The sequence below is a fragment of the Apodemus sylvaticus genome, chromosome 19 (assembly GCF_947179515.1).
Source record: "Apodemus sylvaticus chromosome 19, mApoSyl1.1, whole genome shotgun sequence".
Lineage (NCBI taxonomy): Eukaryota > Metazoa > Chordata > Mammalia > Rodentia > Muridae > Apodemus > Apodemus sylvaticus.
Window position 1 is genome coordinate 26,408,468 of NC_067490.1, and position 15,294 is coordinate 26,423,761.

At 47.4% G+C, this 15,294-nt stretch overlaps 2 protein-coding genes and 2 pseudogenes across 5 annotated transcripts in view; all 4 read right to left on the minus strand.

The window, feature by feature from the left end:
• The window catches only part of LOC127669882 (perforin-1), a 205,019-nt gene that overhangs the window by 115,654 nt on the left and 74,071 nt on the right, over positions 1-15,294 (minus strand). The window lies entirely within an intron of this gene.
• LOC127669883 (perforin-1-like) overlaps positions 1-15,294 on the minus strand; it is a 205,019-nt gene that overhangs the window by 115,654 nt on the left and 74,071 nt on the right. For 2 of the 4 annotated variants that reach the window (XM_052164107.1, XM_052164106.1), the window contains exons 2-3: positions 5,187-5,758; positions 937-2,545 (exon numbers count right to left, since the gene is read on the minus strand). In XM_052164107.1, coding sequence (XP_052020067.1) covers positions 1,417-2,545; positions 5,187-5,722 — 1,665 coding nt within the window. In that variant the 5' untranslated portion in view covers positions 5,723-5,758 and the 3' untranslated portion in view covers positions 937-1,416. Of the gene's footprint in view, positions 1-936; positions 2,546-5,186; positions 5,759-6,568; positions 6,680-7,501; positions 7,598-15,294 lie in introns of those variants that run through there. The other 2 variants (XM_052164108.1, XM_052164105.1) reach the window with 2 other exon arrangements.
• Positions 1-15,294, minus strand: part of LOC127669887 (perforin-1-like) — a 159,786-nt pseudogene that overhangs the window by 115,228 nt on the left and 29,264 nt on the right.
• LOC127669890 (perforin-1-like) overlaps positions 1-15,294 on the minus strand; it is a 160,508-nt pseudogene that overhangs the window by 71,143 nt on the left and 74,071 nt on the right.

A 15,294-nucleotide genomic window follows, 5' to 3' on the forward strand; every position in this document is an offset into this window, starting at 1 on the left:
CTTACCTCCAGGTTTCTGCCTCAAGTTCCTGTCCTGACTTCTCCAGACGAGGAACTGGAAAGCAATCTTACCACGATTATTTATCATCCCTTTCCTCCACAATTGTTTTGATCATGATGTTTTATCACAGAAATAGAAACCCTAACTTAGACAGATGTGTATGAGGTGTGTGTGTGTGTATGTGCACCTGTTCTTTTTTAAATTTAATTTAAATTTATATATGTAAGTACACTGTACATATACACATACATATATAAACAAACAAACATACCTATACACAAATGCAAACACACACATACATACATACACACATGCATATAAACATGTATATACATATAAGCATACATCCATGTATCCACACATATACACATGCATACACATATAAACATACATACAGACAGACAGACATACACATACACACACAAACACACATACATATACATACATGCATACACAGATACATATACACACATGTATACACACATGAATACCGACATATATACACATACACACTTATACACACACAAATAGATAAATGTAAATAAATGAAGTGAGAAGACCCTGTGTCCTGGCCTCAAATTTCCCACATAGAGCTGCAATGACTTCAGGATGGCCCTGCCAGTTCACCGCACTCCCCACCGTTCCACATTGTCTTTCAGCCAGACACCGAATGCCTATCATGATTTATTGCCACATTTATGCTACTGTTTCTTGACTCAGAGGATGAGGGGTGGGGGTCCCGCATGACCAGCAGAATTAGAGAAAGCAGTTCACTTCCAGTATCTGACCGTCCATTTTATAAAAATGGTTGTTGAACACAGACGCCTATCTCAGGGCATCGTTTGTCCCCTCTTCTCTGCCACCAGGCCACCAGCATACTTACTGTCACATCATATTTATAGTCCGCTGTCATGTCATGTGCTTGCTGACACAGACCTTTATTCATCAGGAGCAGAACGAGGGACAAAAGGCACATAGGAATGGCGACACAGGAATTGTCTGACAGATGATCATGCTATGCCAAGGAGGGAGGGATTTGAAGCTGGGTGGAGACAGCATCTGGCCTTGGGCTGGGCTTCTGGCCAAGGTTTACACTGAGCAGCAGTAGTTGCCAAGCTTGGGGACACTGGGGGCTGAGGCAGTGTGGAAGGGAGAGTCAGCAGAGCTCTATGGTACAAACTCAGCCACTCTAGTGACAGGCTCCGGTCACTTTACTGCATATTAGAGCCACTGTGGATCCCCGGGAGAAGTCAGTTGAGCATCCCAGTTTTGTTGCTTGCTTTCTTGAGACAGGGTCTCACTATGTAGACCAGGCTGGGCTCGAACTCATAGAGATCCACCTGTCTCTGCCTCCCCAATGCTGGGATTAAAGGCGTGTGCTACTACGCCCAGCTCTCATGCATGTTATTATTATTTTTACCACACGGCCCCACTGCGGTTTCCTGGAGGATCTCCCAGAAGCCCGTAGGGGGCATACTCCAGGCAGGTCTCTCCAATGAGATGGGGCAAACACTGGACCTGGTAGTGGAATTCTAGTCTGCCGTGGTTCAGGTGACAGGTCACATTATGGGAACCAGACCGGGGTTTCTGGTCACATGAACCAAGAAGGTCATCATCCCAGCCATTGTCAGCATCCCAGACCTGCACCCTGAGGGGTCCCCCCGTAGACAGGAGCACATTCCCAAAGTCCCTCACTTTAGGCCACCTAGGATTGTTATTGTTCCACACGACTTCCGTCCTGTACTCCTGGCCACCAAAGAAGATCTTTAGGTAGGCATCAGTAGCAGTGATGTAGTCTCCCCACAGACCCTTTGCCTCAAAATTGCTTACATTCAGGTGGGCCAAGCCCCTCTGGCGTGGACAGCAGTCCTGGTTGAGGACCTTCGAATCCTGGCACACACACTGGCATGAATCACGACTACTCTTATGCTGGCCTGGCCCACAGGGCCGGCTACAGTTCCGCCAGCGGGCCCTGCTCATCACATAATGGCTGATTGCCTGTCTCAGCGCCTCCCGCTTCGGGTCCAGGTCTTCCAGTAATGTGTGCAGGGGCTCCAGGCTGTAGTCCACCAGTCCAGGGCTTCTGGGCAGTGAGGCTACCCAGGTTGAGAACTGCTCTGGTGTAGCTTGGTTCCCAAAGAGCAGATCATGCTTGGAGTCAAGGGGGCCACCGAGCACTTCGACGTGACGTTCGCGGTAGGTCTGGTGGAAAGAGGTGGTGATTTTGTGCTGTTTCTTCTTCTCCTCACAGGCCTTGTATTCGCTTGAGGCGCTGGCTTGGCCACCGATGCTGACCTGGGCCTCCACGTTCAGGCAGTCTGCTACCTCATCAGCTGTGAGCCCGTTTAGGGTCAGCTGACAGGTACGCAGGGCCGTGAGGGCTGAGATGCGGCCACCTAGGTCCATAGCCGAAATAAAGTGGGTGCCGTAGGCGGAGATGATCCTGCGATATGCATGCTCTGTGGAGCTGTTAAAGGTGGGGGGAAGGGCTCTGAGTGCCCTTCTGAAGTCAGAGTGCAGTGGAGGTTTTTGTGCCAGGCGAACGCTGTGGAGAGGGCAGAGCATTAGAGGACCTGTGTGGGTGGCATTTCCCTGATTCAATAGCACCTTCAAGACCCCTCTCCCCATCTATACACACAGACATGAAAGTACACTGGGGCTAGCTGGGGGAAAAACAAATGGGATAGGAAGAGTTAGGATAAAAACGATTGTGATTAAAATATGTACATGTGTTCTTCTGCATGCCAGGGAATGTTCTGGGTATGGTGGCCCAGGAGTGGTATAGCAGGGTCCTATGGAAGTGTCATTCCAGTTTTCTGAGGAACCGCCAGACTGATTTCCAAAGTGGTTGTACCAGCTTGCAATCCCACCAGCAGTGGAGGAGCGGTCCTCTTTCTCCACATCCTTGCCAACACCTGCTGTCTCCTGAGTTTTTAATCTTAGCCATTCTGACTGGTGGGAGGTGAAATCTCAGGGTTGTTATGTTCATAGCAGCCTTGTTTATAATAGCCAGAACCTGGAAAAATCCTAAATGTACCTCAATGGAGGAATCGATACAGAAAACGTAGTATATTTACACAGTGGAATACTACTCAGCAATTAAAAACAATGAATTCATGAAATCTTAGGCAAATGGTTGGAACTGGAAAATATCATCCTAAGTGAGGTAACCCAATCACAAAAGAACACACATGAAATGCAGTCACTGATAAGTGGATATCAGCCCAGAAGCTCTGAATACCCAAGCTGCTATTAACATATCAAATGATTCCCAAGAAGAAGGAAGGAGAGGGCCCTGGTCCTGGAAAGGCTTGATGCAGCAATGTAGAGGATTACCAGGACAGAGAAGTGGGAGGGGATTGATTGGGGAAAGGGCAGAGGGATGAGGGTTTATGGGACATATGGGGTGGGGGAAGCCAGGAAAAGGGAAATCATTTGGAATGTAAACAAAGAATATAAAAAATAATAAAAAATATTTACATTTACTGAAACCTACTGTTAAAATTTAGAATTAAGATATGCTATCTAAAAAGTGGAAAGTATGTGAATGTGCAGTAGGGAGTAGAGTTAAAACTTGCTGCTAACCCTGCCAACCCAAGTTCAATCCCCAGAACCCACTTAGTAGAAGCAGAAGAAATGATGCCCACAGGTTGTCCTCTGATCTCCTCACACTTGCAGCAACACACAGATACACAGACGCACACTAAAAAATACACAAAAAAGTAAAGAAATATTTTTTAAATGCCAGGTGGTGGTTATGCAAGTCTTTAATGCCAGCACTCGGAGGAAGAGGGAGGCAGATCTCTCTGAGTTCAAGGCCAGCCTGATCTACTGAGTGAGTTCCAAGACAGGCAGAGATACAGAGAAACTTCCAAAATAAAATCTTTTTTTTTAAGCCTGAGAAACTAGTGCAGGCTCCATGGTGTCACTGTGTATCCACGCAGTGAGGAAGAAGGACACGGCCAGGCCTCCTGTCCTTACCCAGGAAGACTCCACGGTTGGTCTGCAATGCCTGGGAGAGAGGGCTTAGGTACTCACTGCCTGTATTTACATGTCATCAAGCTAGGGGTTAGGAACAATCCTGCTTTCATCCTCCTTTTCTCTGGATGTAGGTGCTCATGCATAGAGGAAGCCTGTCATAGATACATACATATATATATATATATATATGTGTGTGTGTGTGTGTGTGTGTATGTATATGTATATATGATAGACAGACAGAAACAGACAGATACATACATACATATATAGATGATAGATAGATACATAGATACTTATATACACAGTAGGTAAATACATACATACATACATACATAGATACCTACATAGATGATACATACATACATAGATGATACATGATGCAGTTAAATAGACACACATTTACATAGATAGATATGTTGCTACAAAGATAGATGCCAGATAGGTGATAGATAATGATGGTAGATAGATAGATGATAGAGAATTAGATCATAGACAGATAGCTAGGGCTATTGGGTCTGGCATCTAAACAACAGTGCCACAGTAGGTTTTCATTGTCATCTTGATACAACCTAAAATCACTTGGGAAGAGTGTCTTAGGGACTGTCTAGATCAGATCAGCTTGTGGTCTTGCCTGTAGAGGATTGTCTTGATTGCCTTAATTGATGTGGGAAGACTCAGCCTGAAAGTGGGTAGCACCATTTCCTGTTTTGGGCCCTGGACTGTTTAACACTAGAAAAGGCTGACTGAGCCTCGGCAGGAACTCGGTTATTTCTCCCCACGCTTGACTGTGGGTATGATGTGATCAGCTTCGACAGAACAAGCCACGATGGACGGTAACCCAGAAAGATGACTAAAATAAGCCTTCTCTCCTTAGCTGCCTTTTGGTCAGGACATCATCAGAAATTAATCTACAGGGGCCACATATCAGACAGGCTGGGTATTAGATTGTCATGGTTCATAACTGTAGCAAAAGTACAGTTCAAAAGTAGCAACAAAATCATTTTGTGTCTGGAGTCATCACATTAGGAGCTGTATTAGGATCACAGCAGTAGGGAGCATGAGAACTACTGATTCTACAGTGATCAGGATTTGGTGTCCTCCTGTGAAATAGTAGGTAAACTCTACTCTGCTATTCTAGAGCTCCTAGACCCCTTAGAGTGTCCCACCATTCTTCCGGTTCCTCTCACCTCTGCCTCAGATCTTACCTGTACATGCGACACTCCACTGTGTCAGTATTAAAGTTGTACTGGTCCTGATGGGTCTTCTCGGCTGCAAAATTGGCTACCTGGGAGTGGGAGCCGGCCATGGACACGTGCACGCTTGCTTCCGGCTTTGGGTTAACTTCCAGACCCACATGCCAGTCGTTCTTGATATTAGCAGCTGCCTCCCGGGCCACGCCCTCCGTGGAGCTGACCTTGACTGTGGCAATGTTACGCCTGCAGTATGAGCTGTCAGGCCTCCAGTGGGCGATTGCCACGGGTAGGCGCTGTATAGCTTCTCTCATTAGGGAGTTTTTACAGAGGGTGCAGGTGCGGTCTGGCCTCAGGAACTTCCATGTGTTCACTGGGAAGGAGCCAGAGCGGCGGAGGGTGGTCACATCCATGCCTTCCCCAGCTAACCATGCACTTGGCACGAACTTGCGCTTCTGCTTGCATTCTGACCGAGTGGCAGTGTAGCAGGGAGCAGGGACAGGGCATGGCAGCAGCAGGAAAAGGCCCAGGAGGAACAGGTACGTGGCCATGATGCTGCAGGCACAGTAGTCATAAACTCTGGGGAGCTGTGGGAACAGGGATGAAGGATGCTGACCTCTCCCTCACCACTGGGGAGCATCAGGAGACAGAGTCAACTTCTCTTTAGCTATTGCAATGACAGAGCTGCACTGGCTTTGTCCACTGTACAGAGAAACCCAGAGGGATTTAAACATATGGCCCAGAGTGGCACAGGCAGGAGGAACCCATGCTGAGATTTGATCATCTCAGACCCAGCAGGAATCATGAGTGAAGGCTGTGACCCTGGACAGAGCATCTGTAATAGGTTTCGGCTCTGGAGATGTGTGGTTTTTTACCCAGAGAAGGACACTTTTCTAACCTTATTCCCCTCCCCCATTCTGGGAATAGACCCAGAGCCTGATGCACTGTAGGCAAGTGTTCCACCAACGAGCCACATCCTACTTCTCATTAATTAATTAATTAATCACTTAAGTTAGAGACAAGGTATCATTGCTCAGGATAGCTCAGGATAGCTGTGTAGTCACTGTGTTGCCTAAGCTAGCCTTGAACACGTGGAGGAGCTAGGATCTCAAGCCTGTGGCACCAGGCATGGCTCCTAGCTGATTCTTAATTTCTCTCCATCTCTAATTCCAGGGGTGACATCCTTCTCTCCCTTAGAGATGTGAGGGCTACTCTGAGCCACCTGCAATGCCTACCCCATCTCTAGAATGGATGAAGGCTGTCCTGTATCGATGCCCTTGGCTCTAGAGTGGGGGACCTTTAAGTGCGCCCTTGCAAGCCCTTCCACTGCCCAGGCTTTCTGTCTTGACAGTCCCTGCCAAGTACTGCACGCTATGGCAGGATGGGCACCTACCTACCTGTTGCCTGCTACCTGGCAACGATCCATTAGAAGGCTCTTCCTTGCTCCGAGGGCCTGGTTTGGAATCTCCTTCTATCTCCTCTGTCTAAGGGTTTCTCTACCTGTGGATCTTGGCCATGGGAAAACACACACTTACAATGGTCCTGAAAACCCCCAATCATAAATTTATTTTCATGACTTCCTGACTGTAATTTCGCTATTGTGCTGTTTCTAAGACCATCGGAAGTAGGTTTCCCCCATTCCCCAACTGATATGACCCACAGATGGAGAACTGGCTCCTTCCAAGGCTCTTGGAGGTCCTTCATTTTTTCTCCTCCGTCTGCAGAGTCTTACGTGAGGGAGCGGGGTGAGCAGAGGTCTCCCTCACACCTAGCTGCAGTCTTCCATGTTCTACCCAAAGCAGTGATTTGGAGGCAGAATTCAGGTAATGTGTGACACTGGGAGATAAACAAGCCACAGAGAATTCCTGTCAAGCCTCCTGGTTATTCTGCTTTGCAGACTGTCACACTCATGACTTTGACCAACGGACATTAGTCCCCTTCTGGCCTTCTTTGTATTGTCATGGAGTCTATTTACTTGGCTTCTTTCTTCTTTTCCCATCTGTCCCTTTCCTTCCCTCCCCTAACCTTCCTGGCATCTTCTGAGACGGGGGTTTACCATGTTCTCCGATGGTAGAGTCATAAGCATGCTCCATCTTGGCACATTTCTATCGTTTATGAGCCCTATCTGCCAGAACTGCTGGAAATAGCCTTTGAGATGCGGACAGTCATCATTTACACATGAACCCCAGAGTGGTCACCAACCCGATGAAGGAATGAGAGATGCCCTGGAAGATGGCGACTAGAGCTTCTGGTTGTTCTTCTGAATGTCCCTCCAACTCTCTTTCCTGGGTATCCCAACTGCCCTTCTTCCCACCCTTCCTCCTCCTTACCTGAAGTCCCACAGAGATGGCACTGCAGGATAGGGGACACCTGTGTTGCCAGTGGAGGCTGTTAAAATGCTGCAATTGATCCCCAGGAGGGCCCACTTTGGCCAATGCCATATCACTTCCTGCCCTGCCCCCAGGCTGTGGTCACAGGTCCCCACCAGCACCCACCCTGTTGTCACCTCTTTATCTTGTGAGAACCTTCAGGAAGTCAGCTGTGAAGACCAGAGGCTCATCTGTCAACCAGAACTGCCGGGGTGCAGACTCTGTTCTCGACCTGCAGGCCCACTATGAACTATCTGCTTCCATGTTGAGTGTGTGGGAAGGGATGAGCTGTCAGGAAGAGGTGAGGAAGAGTGGCCTGGGCTTGAGCGGCTGGGCCAGGGCCTTCAGCCTCTTCACATCTCAGCTCCTCATCCAAACGTGTGGCTAATCACAGTGTCCCATGAGAGGGGACATGATGATGTGGTGCGGTGCTTAGGACTCGGCATGATCTTTATTTATTCTCAACACATGTGACTGTTTCCTCCTCCTTGAGGAGTGGGGAGAGATACTCACAGCCGGTGTCCACCTCCTGTCCATACCTCCATCCCAGCTGCTCGGGTTTGAGCAAGTTAGTACTGTGGAAAGACAGTTGCCCACTCTGCTCTGCCTGAGGTTACTGTGGGGGGTGGGGGCGGGGTTCTTATGGGTGGAGTGACTCATGGACACCTTCTGGGGGCAAAAAAAAGTGCTAGTTATGAGGTGGGTAAGTTCGGGAAGGGTGGGGGTAGTTCTTAACACCCCTAAGTGCATACATGATGGGAACAAGTAGCCGCAGGCTCCAGGCCTCAGGGTCACAGCTCACCCGGGCCTCTGCCACCTTTCTCAGAACTGGGCCTCCTCTTCTGTTACTCCCCCAGAAATGGCAGCTGACCTGTGGTCCCACCTTAGTGCTCTGCCCAGGTGGTCTGACTTGGATGCCAAAGCTCAGAGACATTCAGTCCCCAACCGTACTGTAAAGACAGCATGTATGGTGTAGACACCTACAAAAAGTCTGCAGGAAGAGAGTCATGAATCTAAATGGAATTCAGAACACACCAGAACACACTCTTAGCAGTTAAAAAAAAAAAAGCTCCTAGCCCAGCAGTAGTGGTATATGCCTTTAATTATCATACTTGCCAGGCAGAGGCAGGCAGATTTCTGAGTTTGAGGGCAGCCTGATCTACAGAGTGAGTTCCAGCACATCTAGGGCTGCACAGAGAAACCCTGTGTTGAAAATCAAAACCAACCAACCAAACAAACAAAAAACCAGAAAGCCAATAACAACAAAACAAAACTGGAGAGAGAGACAGAGGGGAGGAAAGGGAGAGGGACAGGGACAGGGAGAGGGAGAGAGGGAGGCAGGGAGGGAGGGAGGGAGGAAGACAGAGAGAGAGAGAGAGAGAGAGAGAGAGAGAGAGAGAGAGAGAGAGAGAGAGAGAGAGGGAGGGAGAGGGAGAAAAGGAGGGCGAGGGAGAGAGGAAGGGAGAGGGAGAGAGAGAGAGAGAGAGGGAAGGAGGAAGGGAGAGGGAGAAAAGGAGGGAGAGGGAGAGAGGGAGGAAGAGAGAGAGAGAGAGAGAGAGAGAGAGAGAGAGAGAGAGAGAGAGAGAGAGAGAGAGAGAATCTGAGTATGGAAGTTAACAGCAGTTTGGCCATTGAAGGCAACCTTGGGAAAAGCAGGTCTGGGGCCTGGGGCCTGGCTCTGTCTCCTTGGTCTCTCTCTGGGTCTTAGTTTCCTCATCACCATAAGCAGAGATGGGAGGGAAATATGGAAGCTGGTGGTGTGGCCCAGACAGTTGTTGTCTACCTGAAAATGTATAGCCCTCCATGGGTTGCAGAGTGTGTGAGGTAGACATGACTTTACAGGTCATTCAACTGAGGCACCAGCTTACTGCATCCGGCAGGTCAAATCTGGCTCACTACCTGGTGATGTTAATAAAGTTTTATTAGTGCACTGTTAGGACCACCCACTTTTACATCACCTGTGGATACCGAGTGCTTCAATGGCAGACTTGCGAGGCTGTAACAGAGCCTGCATGGTCTGCCCACAAAGCAGGAGATATTTGCTTTCAGTCTGGTGCAGGAAAGGTTAGCAGAGCCCTGATCATGGCAGATAGATCTGACAACTGAGTTAGATAGGAAAATGGGTTTCAGGGACACAGAGTGTGGGCCATCATGATGTGTCAGCAGGAGCCAGGCCCCTTGCTTGTGGATCCTTTCTCCACCCCACCCATTTACCTCACTGCTTTCCTGCTGGAAGCTGTTTTGTATGGTGCCTGACCTGCAGCAGACGGGTCTCATGCATTGGTACAGTGGCAGTGTGGCTTTGTGTCTGAGTAGCATCCTGCTTCAGTGATTGTGCCTTACCTGACTTACTGTCTACAGAAACCAACAAGTGCTTGTTTAAACAGCTGGTATTTGATCAGTCCTATTGTGGTAATATTAAGGTCTGAAGAATTGGAACACCTGTACACAGCCACGACAGGGACACACCCTTTTCATCTTGTGGGATGAACTGCACTGGACTCTGGAATTGGAAGTGTGGGGACTGTTCCAGTCACAGCCTGAGAGGTGGGTCATCCACTGGCAATGTCTCAATCAGTCTTTGGGTTAGACCACCATAACAAAGTGTTGCCCCTACCGAATGCTTGAATTGAGACAGATATTCACCTCTCGTTTGGGTGTCCAAGCTGGTATGGCAGCCTGCAACCACCCAGGCTCTCCTAGTATCTTGCTTCAATTAAATCAGCAGGTGCCTCTGTCTTTTGGGAGGTCTAATCTACCTCTTCCAGGGAAAGGGTAAGGCAAAAGACAGACTAGAAGGCTTTATCTTTAGGAGTGACCCAGAATTTGCCCCTCCTCACTCCCTCTCATATCATTGTTAGAGATTAATAACAGGACCAATGCTAACTGCAAGGGAGTCTGGCAAATATGCTAGCTGCAAGAGAGGCTGGCAGATATACTAGCAGCAAGGGAGATGGGAAACGTAGTTTGCAGTGGGATAGCCTAGGTCTTAGTCGTCTCATTCCTGGTGTTCTGTGTATATATGATTTGTGTGTCTGTTGTGTGGCGCGAGTGTGTGTGTATGTGTGTTTAAGTGTGTCATGTGTGTGTATATATGATGTGTGTGTGTGTTTGTGTGTGACATGTGTGTGTGTGTATGTGTGGTGTTTCTTCCTCTCTACACATCTTCTCTCTGAAAGTCCTCCTCTTTGTCTCTCCCATTCCTTATCCCCATGCTTTGTTCCTAGGTGGATCGAGCCATCAGTGCCTGTGCAGAGTTGCATGACCTGAAGGAAGAGGTTCTTAAGAACCTGAGGAAGCTAGAGAGCTTCAGGCCAGAGAGCCGGGAGCAGGTGAGGCCAGGAGGATCATGTTGGACTCTGCCTGGGACTGTGGGTTTTCAGCCTGATTGCATCTCTGTCAGTATAGTAGTTTCTGGAGGAGGGTGGAGTGGGGGAAGAGGATCAGGCAGCTGGAGCAGAGGGAAGGAAGGACGAGGAAGAGGAAAGTTTATTTTTTCTGAGCAGGTCCCTTGGCTGCAGAATAAACAGGATGGACAGAGGGGCCTGCTGAGACCTCTGGACTCACACGTTTTCCCAGTACCTCCCATTAATCAGCTTCACATTAGGATAAAGAGAAACCTAAGGGTGTGAGAATCAGCTTGTAAAAAAGCAAAGGCTAAATTTTGTCAAATGCTTTTTCAGCATCCAATGAAATGACCATGTGGTTTTTTTCTTTGAGTTTGTTTATGTAGTGGATTGCATTGAAGGATTTCCGTATATTGAGCCAACCCTGCATCCCTGGGATGTTCAGCATTGAAAGTTCTTCTTGGTAGATTTTTCCTTTGACCAGCAAGAAGTGTCCCTCAGTGTCTCTTTTGATGACTTTAGGTTGAAAATCATCATTTTTATCTGATATTAGAATGGTTACTCTGGCTCGTTTCCCGAGACCATTGGCTTGTAAAATTGTCTTCCAGCCTTTTACTCTAAGGTAGTTTTTGTCTTTGACATTTAGGTGTGTTTCCTGTATGCAGCAATATGTAGGGTCCTGTTTCCTTATCCAGTCTATTAGTCTATGTCTTTTTATTGGGGAATTGAGTCCATTGAGGTTAAGAGATATTAAGGAATAGTGATCATTACTTCCTGTCATCCTTTCATGCTTAAAGTTTTGGAAAGGACAGGAATTCAAGGCCCATACCTAAACATAGTAAAAGCAATATACAGCAAACCAGTAGCCAGCATCAAACTAAATGGGGAGAAACTTGAAGCAATCCCACTAAAATCAGGGACTAGACTGGGCTGCCCACTTTCTCCTTATCCTTTCAATATTGTACTTGAGGTACTAGCTCGGGCAATTAGACAACATAAGGAGGTCAAAGGGATACAAATTGGAAAGGAAGAAGTCAAACTATCATTATTTGCAGATGATATGATAGTCTACCTAAGTGACCCAAAAAACTCCACTAGAGAACTCCCACAGATGATAAACAACTTCAGCAAAGTGGCAGGTTATAAAATCAACTCAAGCAAATCAGTAGCCTTCCTATGCTCAAAGGATAAGCAGGCTGAGAAAGAAATTAGGAAAATGACCCCCTTCACAATAGCCACAAACAGTATAAAGTACCTTGGGGTGACTCTTACCTAACATGTGAAAGATCTGTATGACAAGAACTTCAAGACTATGAAGAAGGAAATGGAAGAAGACCTCAAAAAGTGGAAAAACCTCCCATGCTCATGGATCGGCAGGATTAATATAGTTCAAATGGCCATTTTGCCAAAAGCAATATACAGAATCAACGCAATACCCATCAAAATCCCAACTCAATTCTTCACAGAGTTAGAAAGAACAATCCTCAAATTCATCTGGAATAACAAAAAACCCAGGATAGCTAAAACTATTCTCAACAATAAAAGAAATTCTGGGGGTATCAGTATCCCTGACCTCAAGCAATACTACAGAGCAATAGTGTCAAAACCTGCATGGTATTGGTACAGTTACAGGCAGGCAGATCAATGGAACAGGATTGAAGATCCAGAAATGAACCCACACACCTATGGCCACTTGATCCTCGACAAAGGGGCGGAAAACATCCAATGGAAAAAACATAGCCTTTTCAACAAATGGTGCTGATTCAACTGGAGGTCAGCACGCAGAAGAATGGGAATTGATCCATCCTTGTCTCCTTGTACTAAGCTCAACTCCAGATGGATCAAGGACCTCCACATAAAGCCAGACACTCTGAAGCTAATAGAAAAGAAACTGGGGAAGATCCTTGAGGACATTGGTACAGGGAGAAAGTTTCTGAACAGAAGACCAATAGCTTATGCTCTAAGATCAAGAATTGACAAATGGGACCTCATAAAATTACAAAGTTTCTGTAAGGCAAAGGACACCATCAAAAGGGCAAATCGGCAACCAACAAATTGGGAAAAGATCTTCACCAACCCTACATCAGATAGAGGGCTACTATCCAATATTTATAAAGAACTCAAGAAGTTAGACTCCAGAAAACCAAATAACCCTATTAAAAAAATGGAGTACAAAGTTAAACAAAGAATTTTCACCTGAAGAACTTCGGATGGCGGAGAAGCATCTTAAAAAATGCTCAACTTCATTAGTCATTAGGGAAATGCAAATCAAAACAACCCTGAGATTTCACCTTACACCAGTCAGAATGGCTAAGATTAAAAATTCAGGAGACAGCAGATGTTGGCGAGGATGTGGAGAAAGAGGAACACTCCTCCACTGCTAGTGGGGTTGCAAATTGGTATAACCACTCTGGAAATCAGTCTGGCGGGTCCTCCGAAAACTGGTCACCTCACTTCCAGAAGATCCTGCTATACCACTCCTGGGCATATACCCAGAATTAATTCCCCAGCATGTAATAAGGATACATGTTCCACTATGTTCCTAGCAGCCCTATTTATAATTGCCAGAAGCTGGAAAGAACCCAGGTATCCCTCAACAGAAGAGTGGATGCAAAAAATGTGGTATATATACACAATGGAGTACTATTCAGCCATTAGAAACAATGAATTCATGAAATTCTTAGGCAAATGGATGGAGCTGGAGAACATCATACTAAGTAAGGTAACCCAGACTCAAAAGATGAATCATGGTATGCACTCACTAATAAGTGGTTATTAACCTAGAAAACTGGAATACCCAAAACATAATCCACACATCAAATGAGGTACAAGAAGAATGGAGGAGTGGCCCCTTGTTCTGGAAAGACTCAGTGAAGTAGTATAGGGCAAAACCAGAACAGGGAAGTGGGACCAGTTGGGTGGGAAAACAGGGGGAGGGAAGGGGTCTGATGGGACTTACGGGGAGTGAGGGTCTAGAAAAGGGGAAATCATTTGAAATGTAAATAAAAAATAGATCGAAAAAAAGAAAAAAATTAAAAGTACCAAAAAAAAAAAAAAAAAAAAAAAAAAAGCAAAGGCTAGCCCAGGGTGATACAGGCTTATAAACCCCACACAGCTACTGAGTCTGGGGGACTCTGGCTTCCAGGGTAGCCTGGGCTGCTTGCTGTGTTTGAGGTCAGCAAGGAGAGAAAGGATAGGGAGGGAGGGAGGGAGAGAGGGATTGAGGGAAGGAGTAGAGAGTCCTGTTCCCACCCCAATCCTCCATTGGAAGCGCCGGTGGGGTCAGCATATTACTGCGGGCACATGTTTTGGGATGGCACTTCTCATGGAGTGGACAGAGGACCAAAAGACAGGAAGAGGCAGCCGGCATCCTGCAGTTTAGAACACATCTCCAGTGATCCAAGAGTTCCCTGCTTGGCCCTGCCTCTTAAGGAACCTGTCACCTTCCGACAGTGTCACCCCAGGACACAGCCTTTAATTCAGAGATCTCTGGGGGCCTCCCAGGATTCACACAGGAGCTCTTCCTGCGAGGGAATCTTCTGGAGTTTCCACGGGAAGGGCAGACTTGCTCCATTGCACAGCTTCAGGAAGAAGATTGTGCTGGCTCGCAGCTCCTGTCTTGAGCTCTGTGGAGAAGCCGGTGCTGACAGTGTTTGTGTGTGGTGTGTGGTGTGTGGTGTGTGGTGTGTGGTGTGTGTGAGACTCAAAGCCCTGACCACCTTCAGTTTAACACTTACATAAAACAAGTCCTTGAGAGCTGCATTACACCGTGGGAAATCAGAAACCAGCGACAGGCAATGTGATGCCACCTGGTGCTGGCAGCTGCCTGAGCACGCGGGCTTCTCCTCAGCCATTGTGATTCTTGTGTAGCCATCGCACTTCTAGTGTTAGAGTGAATTCCTGGAGTTTGTCATTGAGAAGAGTTTTTGATGTCTTTGTCACTTTAACCCGTGGCCAGGTCAACCTGCCTGGGCCTGGCGAGTCAGACTTGGAGTCCTGACCCAGCTGCCTGGTCACCGTCTGATAGTGTCCCTTACGGAGACGAGGACTTCTGCTGTGTGGATTGCCTGCATTGCCCTGTTTGTGAAGTGGGACACTCGATGATAAGTAGCTGTAGGGCTGGTGGGGGTCAAGTGAGGGAAGATGCTTGGGACACTGAGAAGAGGGCTGAGTGTCACCTGCTGCTGTCACCAGACAGGCCCCAGTTGTTGACGCATGAGCTGCTTCAGGACCCTGTACTGTCATGGCGTCTGTCTGGAGACACTTCATCTCGCCTTATCTGGAATCCTCTCTTGCATCTGCAGCGGGGTCATCCAGGGGCAGGGTTATCCCCTAGTCTAGACCAGGGGTCAGAGGCCACCAGAGCAGTGCCCAGGGCTCATGCTGAATCTTTGTTTCTCTGGCACC